This window comes from Charadrius vociferus, unplaced genomic scaffold, assembly GCF_000708025.1.
Source record: "Charadrius vociferus isolate BGI_N301 unplaced genomic scaffold, ASM70802v2 scaffold158, whole genome shotgun sequence".
Classification (NCBI taxonomy): Eukaryota; Metazoa; Chordata; class Aves; order Charadriiformes; family Charadriidae; genus Charadrius; species Charadrius vociferus.
Window position 1 is genome coordinate 605,718 of NW_009661372.1, and position 10,139 is coordinate 615,856.

A 10,139-nucleotide genomic window follows, 5' to 3' on the forward strand; every position below is an offset into this window, starting at 1 on the left:
AGGGAAAATAGTTTTTTTGACCAAAATCTCCATATTACTTATTTATTCATTTTAATGTATATAAGGGTATGATAGTCTAGGTCAGGCTTGGCTAAAAGTACTCTTTCACATGAAACACCTGAAAACAGGATCCTCAGATTTCAACTTCGTAAATCTCGCATTTAATATCTCTTCATTTTTTCAAGTCAAAAATGTTCTAGTTAATATACTGGAAATTAGTAGGGTTGGTTGTAAGACACGGTCATTTATGTTGGTATATGGAAATCTTCCATCTGCAGATTTTGTGAGACTATTCTGCTCTTGAATCTAATGGCCAACTAAAATGGCATTTTTGGACCTTTTATGTTCTCTTGCTGTCTAACAGAATACTATTTTTTGTGCTTTTAATTTTGTTGCTGGCTTCCTGGCTTTAACTTTTAAGTGGATGTGCATTCCTTGTTCTAGGACTTTCGTACTTGAGTGCTTTATTTGTATGTTTATTCGATGATTCTGCTCACTATTGTTTCCACAAGTTTCTTCAGTGTTTAATCTTTGTTTCCGTATTAATCTGTGCTTAGGTTCTAACAAAACTTGCATAAAGATAGGAAGAAATTTTGACTCGGACATTGCAGTACTCAACTGGCTGGCTTTGTGAATGTGTTAGATATGTCAAATTACGTAGTGACAATATAAATCAAAGAGAAAATAAAATTAATCCATGGGATGCAAGTAACAGAAGACTCAACAAGTCTGAAAGCACTATAACTAATCTTCATTCTGTTACCCTTTCAAATTTTTCCTTTTCTAAATTCCTTAGTTAGTGCTTTTCTACCATTTTAGCTCCTCAGTTCTATTTCCCCTATTGAAAATTTTTTTTTTTTAAATGGCTCTGTCTCCAGTCTAGGAAATACAGTAGTTTTTCCTACTTGCATGAACTTTGTTCTTCGTGCTTTTTCCTTTCTCTTAAAAGTTTTCATAACTTCGTCTTTTTTGCAGCCTCTTTCTTGAAGCACTGTTAGGTTGTTACACAAGTTGGGGGTTGGACTAGATGATATCCAGAGGTCCCTTCCAACCATGACCAGTCTGTGATTCTGTGGTTCAAGTGTTGTGATGCACTTCTAAGCATGAAGGGACAGTAATTTGCCACTTCTGTTGCTTGATTTAAAATGTAGACATCTGTTTGATCTCTGCCAATACGTCTGTACTTCTGTCTGTAGTGTTTTATCTGGATAAGATACACGGGCTATACTGTGTCGTACTTGATCAATATGCTGAAAATAACTAAAGCTTTACTTAATTCTCGTTTCTTTTTAGGCATATGCATCAGGATGTGATATTGTGGTATTGGGGACTGACTTTGAAAGGTTACAGATAATTCCTGGAGCAAAACATGGAAACATTCAGGTGGGATGTGTGGACTGTTCAATGCAACAGGGGAAGGTACGTAGAGCAGCATTTTTAATAATCTGGCAATTTCATGTTAAGCACCTTCGCAAGAGTGTGGATACTTGCAAGTTAAAGCAAATACAGAAGGCAGAATAGTAAAATGGCTGATTGCTTCATGTCTTTATTTGTGGAAAGCAGCATTGTGAATGTAAAATAGTAACCATAGTTATGAGATTGTAGAAGATATGTAAGGCTGCACTGGAAGATATAGATACACACAGGGCTGCATAGAGGAGATAGTAAGAATTTGACTAAAAGATGAGTAAGGTGGAAGCAAAGATAATTCATTCACTGTGGTTTCACTCTACTGGGCATGTCATCGACATGCTTTGAGATATTTGTGGCTGGCACCAGATGAGTGCTTCCACAAAAATCACTTTCAGGTCATCCAGAAAAATTACATCCCTTTCAAGCAATTTATAAAATTCAAAACTGCTCTGGGACAGTGTTCTGCTTTCTTGAATTCTCAGCTTTTATTTTTCTTACATAGGTAACCTGGATCAGAAATGTTGTGTTTTAGACACTATGAGGTTTCAAGTCCTTTTTACAGAGGTATTCCTTAGTTCTCTCACAGTAAGAAAGAATTAACCAGGTAACTTTATCCATTGGGATGTCACAGTGTGATTAAGCTTTTCACAGACACAGTAGGAACTGTGTCTGGGTACAGATTGGCTAATTTAAGAGGGTTTTTTTTACTTTGTTGCTTTCTTTAGGCCTGTCCCAGTGAGGAGATAATAATCAGTACAAGCCTTATGAGGTAACAAGAGCTTTAGTTAGATTCTGGTGTCCATCTTGAGACAAGACCTCTGCATGGAAACCAGTTCATGTTTACATGTGAAATCTCTGATGGTGATTCCCAGCCACTCTCTGTTCCTCCTTTTTAGTGTTTGAGTGATGAACTCTTGCAATGGTAGTGAAGGAACATAAATGAAAATGAGGAAATGTTCTCTTCTAAGTCTGTGGTACTCTGTAGCCATAAAGACTGCATGTGTTTCTCCATTGGCTCTCCAAAGGTTTTTTGAGTTGACTGGCCATATATTAACTGATGGATGTTAACACATGCGGATCACACATCACAGTTAATTTTACAAAATTTGCAAGGTCATCTTGACTGCAGAATAGCGGTTCTGAATGCATTTAAATGACAAGCTGTCCTGGAATTGTAAATTAACACAGATGAATGTATCAAATGATCAAGCTTATTAAGCTTTAGAATTTTTTCATTTCTGAAGTAGACCTATGTGGTCATTTTGATTCTGCAAGTTGGTATTGTTTGCTGTTAGCAATTAGACTAGACGTATTTGCAGAGTGCTGAAATACTAAGCAGTGAATGGCTAGGAATCTGTTTATTGACCAGACTGATCAATACATTTCCAGTTCACTTTTGCAGGGATGGAATTTCTTCATACAGCTTCATCATCAGTATTAACACACAGATTTCTCTTCAGTTTATGCCCATATTCTTCGTTGTTTAAAATTGGAAGAAGCAGAATGCAACTAATTTAGCTTATTTAGGCTGCAATTTTGAATATTTTCTAGAAGGCATCCAGTTGTAATTTGTAGTTGACGAGTTATGTACCTTTTTAATTTTGTTACTTTGCTGAGAACTGCTATCATGCATTTTCTCCATAATAGCTGGCCTTTACTCCATTTGAAACATCTCTGTCTTTCTCCCTTTGGATGACAGAATTGGTATCTAAAAGAGTTATTTTCTCATTATGAAAGTAATGCGTTGGGATTCTTGACCCTAAATTTAATTCTAGTTTATTGGGAAGTGAGTGCCTTGTGAATCTACTTTGAAGTAGCAACAGCTTAGAAGTTTGTGTATGACCCACCTCTCCCTTGGCTTTGAAGGGTGAGGGGAACATGGTACCATCTTTTCTCTTCCTAGTCTGGTTTTCGAGATAAACTTAATTCTTTGTCTCCAAGAATGAGATGAGGGGAAAAAACAGATGAGAATTTTTAATCATCCCAAGAAAGCATGTATGTATATGTTTGTTTACATGTTTGTATGTGTATGTATATAAACTTTTTTAAAAAGTCTCCCATGGATTTGCAAGAACTAGTTTCACAAACAGGAGAATTTAATCTTAGGCCACTGAATCCAATCTCTTGCCTCTGGTTGTATGCGACTTGGTCATCAACAATTTATTTGTAAGTGGGTACAGTACTTGATCTTCTCCCACACAATATAAGGTACAAGGCTCTTTCCACTTCCTCTAGTGAACATAAGAATTAAGGCCAAAACTTTTAATGGTAACCTGACAAAACTTTGTTTTCATGGTTTGGCTTGTACAAATATTTATCAAGGTGCAAGGAAGATGGTCCTAGCTTTGTATCATTTGAAAAGTCTAATCAAAGTTGTTAGTGTCATGGCTGGTGACTGCAGTGTTACAGGTATATGAAGTGTTTTCTTTATGGAACAAACTGTTTTACTGATGTCAAAAATGTAGGTAGTAATTAAAATTTTATTTTAGTTTACATGCTAATAGGTTACCTGTAGAAAATTGATAAGTAAAAACAGTAAGCCTGTTAAATAAGACTTTTTTTTTTTGTAAGTAGAACTAATAATTATTTTGAGTATGAAAGCTCAGTTTTGAATTCAGGGTTTATAATTTCATGAACTATACTAGGATGGAAGGGTTTATTTGTTTTTTAGTAGGCAGACTGTGGATTCTTTTCAAAAGATCTGGCTGGGTTTTTTTATTGTCTGATGTTTAGTAGTGAGAGATAATGTGACTCAGTTACTGAGTTACAGATCTCTTGATGAATGAAAAAAATCTTGGGGGCTTCTATGTAATATGGATGCCTGGTGGAGAAAAACATAAGTGTATCAAGGTACTGTTTAGATTATACTAAAACTCTTTAAAATAAGTACCTGATGCTGCCTATTATATTCCTACTTTGGACAAAGTGGTGACAGTGGACAAAGTTGTTGCTTTATTTTTATATGGTGGTTCAAGAATTATAGAGTCATAGAATGGTTTGGGTTGGAATGGACCTTTAAAGATGATCTAGTCAAATCCCCACCCCCAGGTCATGGGCAGGGACATCTGTCACTAGATAGCGTTGCTTGAAACCCCATCCAGCCTGACCTTGAATGTTTCCAGGGGTGGGACATCTACAGCCTCTTTGGACAAGCTGTTCCAGTGTCTCACCATCCTCATCATAAAGAAACTTCTTCCTTGTGTCCAATTTAAATCTACTCTCTTAGTATAAAACCGTTACTCCTTGTCCTATCACTACAGGCCCTGGTAAAAAGTCTTTCTTTGTCTTTTATTTAAGTCCTCTTTAAGTATTGAAAGGCTGCAATAAGGTCTCCCCAGAGCCTTGTCTTTTGCAGGCTGAACAAACGCAACTCTCTGTCTGTCCTCGTAGGAGAGGTGCTCCAGCCCTTTGATCATTTTTGTGGCCCTCGTCTGGACCCACTCCAACAGGTCCATGTCTTTTTTGTATTGAGGACTCCAGGGCTGGACACAGTACTCCAGGTGGGGGTCTCACCAGAACAAAGTAGAGGGGGAGAATCATCTTCCTCGCTCGGTTGGCCACCCTGGCTTTCTGGGCTGCAAATGCCCATTGCCAGCTCATCTCCAATTTTTCCCCCCACCAGTACCCCCAAGTCCTCCTCTGCAGGTCTGGTCTTAATCCATTCATTTTCCTAGTCTGTATTGATACTGGGGATTGCCCAAGGTGCAGGATGTTGCATTGTCCTTGTTGACCTTCATGAGATTCACATGGGCCTATTTGTCAAGCCTGTCAAGGTCCTTCTGGGTAGCATCCTTTAGTGAATCAGCTGCACCACTCATCTCTGTGTCATCTGCAGACTTGCTGGGGGTGCACTCACTACCACTATCTATCATTAGGAATGACTGTAACCTCTCTCTTACAGCTCAGTAAGGCTTCTCTACACATCTTATTTCTAATAACAGGATTTAGGATTGCAATAGATACTTGGTTGATGTCTGGATGATTATTATGGTAGTTTGGGAACGTCTTCAACACAAATTTGCAGTATTCTTTTTGGTGGCATGCTGCTTAGTGAGGACTAGTCGGTGTGGCTCTACCATGGTGGAAGCCTGTGGAAACTTTCAGGGGGTAGCAGTTGCTCTGGATGTTTGTTTAATGTTTTGTCATGCTAATGTCAGTTTGTCTTAAAAACCCACTAAACAATAAAAAATGGAAGAGCTGTCCACACTTGGAAAAAGGAAGAATCTAATAAATATGAATTTATGTAAACTTTTTGCTGTTGGGGTGTGGAATGAAATTATGAGAATAAAAGAGTGAGGTAGTTAAAGAGAATTAGAGGGCAAATATTAGTCTGAGATGTAAGGAAAAAGTTTCTTCAGGCATTTTGCAACTGTGACAAAATTATTCTTGGCATTTTTGGGTCAGGCTGATGTTTAGGTTTCTAGCGTTATAGACATTTATTTAACTATCTGGGTTTTTTAATGCAGAAGGTTTCTCCTGAAGGTACGGATCTATGGATTTTAGGATCTGTGCAGATCTGTACATTGTACAGATAATGTACAACTGTAATTAATGGATCTGTAAATAATAGTAACAACTTAGGTATGTCAGTTTAGTACTTTTCTTTTTTTCCCTAAAGCTGTTGTGGCTCATACTGAAATAAAGTATTTTATAAAGTGACTCCGTTTTCCTTTAATATTGTTAAAGGAAAACTGTGGATCCTTTCTGAGGCAGAATTTCACAGAAATAGGAGATTTGCTATTATGGCATATCAGAACTGTAGATGTCCTCCTTGTAACATTAAGCATCAGAATGCAGGATGTCCATTATGCATGGCCAATGTAAACTCCTTCATTTCTGTAAATCTGTATGTCAGAGTAGTTTTAGGCAACATTGCCTTGTGACGGCTCTCTTGGGCTGTCTGCCTGAGGTCTTTAACATACATTTGGCTTGTTTGGCTCTTCTTAGGAAGTCTTTTAAGCTTGCATTTATAGAGATATCTTCAGATAAAATACTCTTAATTTTGTCTTAATGCAAGTTTGGGCTGGCTAATAACACTAGTGGAATGAGACTTTGAAATACCAATTAAAGCTGACCATACTGCACCTTTTTTTTGAAGTATTTTATATGAGCATTTAGTAGTTCTTCTGTTGTGCAGTTCACTGCATTGGGTGTTTAGCTTGTGTAGCTTGTGACTTCTGAACTTACTTTTTATAATGTAGCATGTTCTTATGCCAGGGAAGTCCACAAAAGTACCCTGAACCGATAATTGTGGTTCCATTTGTGAGACTGAGAACTCAGCAGAATCCTTTGAGTGTTTACCTGATTTAATGTGGAAAGGATATTGATTATAGATCTGATATAAAAAGAAAATAAAAATGCTCATGTCCACTTGTACTCTTAGTAGTTTCGCAGGACTAATGACCATCAACACTCACTTCATGATTTTTGCAAGATGTCATTTTTCTGTTATTGAAAGGTAATATGGATGTGAGCTTCAAATTTACAAGGAGGGTTAAACATAAAATCAAAAGTTGGCATTTTATTCTTGTTTGTTCTATAACTTGTTTCTTTTATGTGTGTTTATGTACATATAAATATAAATTGCTTTAGATTGCAGCTTCTTACGGAAATGTGATTTGTATCTTTGAGCCAGTTAGCCTCTTGAAGCAGAACAGCAGTCATCGTAATGTAAGTAATTCATCACTCCTTAATTCATTTACTCAGTTATAAAGCCTGACTCAATTTCTGGTTTGCTTTAAAGTTGAAGATTTCTTTGATGTTGTCTTTTAATGCTGGAACACAATTGAGAGATAAGATGGTCCTTGGGAAGTGAAAATGGTAGGAGGAGGGCACAGACATGTTATTTGAAATAATTTTAAAAGAAATAGGTTTTACTATAATGCTTCATATTACTGGTTTATCTAACTTTAAAATTCATAGCTGAAATATTCGAGAACCCCAAAAGATGCACATGCCTGTGTTCTCCAAAGAGTATAGCCATTACAATAGGAATTTCTTTTTTAACTGTCCTGTGTAGCCTTTGTGTCCTGATGTATTTTACAATTCTTGTTTTAACTTTGTTTTATGAAACTATATGCTTTTGGTCAAATCTGTAATAGTTTCAAAAAGTCTATGGCCTTTTTAGAATATCTAACTGAATGCTTATTCTTCAGTGTTATATTGGTGAATAAGAACAATATTTATTGTCTTGATAGCATGCTTAGTTTTGGTGATAGTGGTTTAGTGAATTAGCAGCCAGAATCTTAATTTCTGGCTAATAATATAGTTTAATTATAGTTAGTTAATGGTATAGTTAATAATAGTTTATATTTAACCATAGTTCTTACACAGAGAGGATTACTCATATCATTAGAAGCATTAGACTCTAATTAAAGTCAGTTTGACAATATGAGGGCTTTGACAGCAATTGCTCAAGGAGCTTCTGTCTCCCCCTTCAGGGGTTTGGCCTCTCCATTTGTGTTAATAAATTGTTTATACGGCCATATAGTGGATTCCCTTCTTTATACTCAGCCATATGGTTCCCGGTGTACCTGTAAACCAGTGGTATTTTATGTATTTATTAAATAGCTGGTATTGAATAGGTATACGAAATATTTTATACCACTGGAAAGCAGGGGAACAAAATAATGGTAAAATCTGACTTCCTATGCTCATATGAGCTTATTAGAAATACTGATCTCTTTTTTGGTCATTGAAGCCATTGAATCCATCCTGAATGTTTTTCTCTGTTGGAGCTACAAAAAAAAAAAAACAAACCAGCTTCAGAAATACTTAATTTAGATCCTTATCTGCAGGTCCTTCTGACTGTTTTCTACCAAACTTCTGAAAAAAATAGTTGTTATTTTAATTTTCACATCTATTGAGTGGGGAGTGATCACTTTAAAAATGTCTTCATCAGTTGAGGAAAAAACCCTGTTGGCTCTTAATATTGTTTCCAGTAATGATTTCAATTTCTTTTATAATTCAAAGCATCAAAACTTTGCAACCTGTTGTGAAGACAGACCCAATATGCATTTTGTGAATTTAATCCTCACCTTGTTCCAGTGAATGAAGTAATGATGCAAAATCCAAAGACAGTTGACTGTCCTGGAGTATATTAAAAAAAAGGGGAGGGGGAAGTAGTATATATGTTATCTTAACCTTATGGAAATCCTTTAATTCAACAATACTACTGATATGAAACGTCAGGTGCATTTAGTGTGTTTCACTTCTGAGATGTCCTTTTTTTCCCACAATAATATTGGACTTCCCTTTAAAAAAATCTCAGATTCTGATGATTATTATATGTACTGATTTTTTTCAAGCTATATTTTTAAAATAAGAAGTTAGAAACTTCTGTTTATATGGTCAGATTAATGGAAAGCTGCTTTGTTTAAAAATCAGAATGAATCCATTTTTATTAGGTAAACAGTAATGTATTTTTAAACATATCCTTCATAAAAGTTGGAGAGTGCAGTGAAGATATAGTATTTCTATTATAAAGGGAGAAGGAAGCATTTTAATGCTAATGTTTGTGAATACTTAAAATTTCAGACATTACATTATCAGTGGCAGAAGAATGCCCAAATCTTACTGGAAGCCATAGCACATAATCTAACGTGGGATCCCACAGGTAAGAATAGAATAAAAGAAACACCTAACTGTTTGATATTGCATCTAATTTTTTATTTAAATCTCACTGTTTTTTGGGGGGGACAAGGACAATATTTGTTTTGTCCTAGCATGATAGAGAACTCCAAAGTGTAGTGAAATCTACCTTTTGTCACTTGTAGGAGAGCCAAAATATTAGCTATAGTCTTACTTGATTATCCTAATCTCAGCAGTATGTAAAGTTTAAAACCATGGCTTAAATGGTAAGAATTTGTTGTGAAAGAGGGATGTCTACAGTCGCTCTAGGTGTTTATTTTAGAGAGTAACTACTTTGAAAATTTGATTAATTTTTACTATTTGATCTGTAGATACTCAAATCAAAATGTCTTATATGAGGGTATCTTCTTGCTGGGTTGACTCAATCTATATCCATGGGGTGGAATGTGTAAAAGGCACCCTGCTATTATAGTAATTTTGCTATAGAAAAGGGGTTAGGACAATATCTGGCATGTTTTGTTTTGCAGCTTCAGCTTTAGAAAAGTGGGTTTTTTCTCTCCGTTTATAGAATTCTATATTTTGCTATGTGCGTTGTAGTTATGTTGTCATAAATATTTTAGGCACTCGTCTTTTGACTGGTTCCAGTTGTCTTCAGCTTTGGTCCAATGTCCCTTTGGAAAACCCTTCTGACAATGACAATACTGAAAGAACAGGTGTTGGACTTGGAGAATGGAAGTGTATCTGGCAATGCAAGTAAGATACTCGTTTCAAGACAAGGAGTTCCCTTTTCCCTGATGATTCATACTTTTCAGATGAAAGACTTAGTGTAGTTCAGTGAAATCGTATTCTGTATTGTTACTTGATAAACATTATTAATATGTGATAAATTTCAATCATATTTCCTTTGAACATGTAACTTTTCTTTCTTCCTACAAGATCAGTTGTAATTGTTTCGGGGGTAGTTTATGTTCTTAGGTCAGTCTAATTATACTGAACACTAGTAAAATACTGAGGGAAGTCTATTGAGACTGTCCCAGCAGATTTTGTTCCTTGTACAAGAAGTTAGGTGAAAGCTGCATATTTGAAAATTATTGTGCTTGCAGAACTGATTAAAATAAAATTCCTTCTACCTTTTT

At 35.8% G+C, this 10,139-nt stretch overlaps 1 protein-coding gene across 1 annotated transcript in view; it reads left to right on the plus strand.

Annotated features, from left to right (window-relative positions):
- The first annotated feature begins 1,299 nt into the window (after window positions 1-1,299).
- Window positions 1,300-10,139, plus strand: part of DMXL1 (Dmx-like 1) — a 70,795-nt gene continuing 61,955 nt past the window's right edge. The window contains exons 1-5 of the mRNA XM_009893791.1: window positions 1,300-1,419; window positions 7,006-7,072; window positions 8,878-8,882; window positions 8,950-9,028; window positions 9,624-9,756. Coding sequence (XP_009892093.1) covers window positions 1,405-1,419; window positions 7,006-7,072; window positions 8,878-8,882; window positions 8,950-9,028; window positions 9,624-9,756 — 299 coding nt within the window. The 5' untranslated portion in view covers window positions 1,300-1,404. The remainder of the gene's footprint in view (window positions 1,420-7,005; window positions 7,073-8,877; window positions 8,883-8,949; window positions 9,029-9,623; window positions 9,757-10,139) is intronic.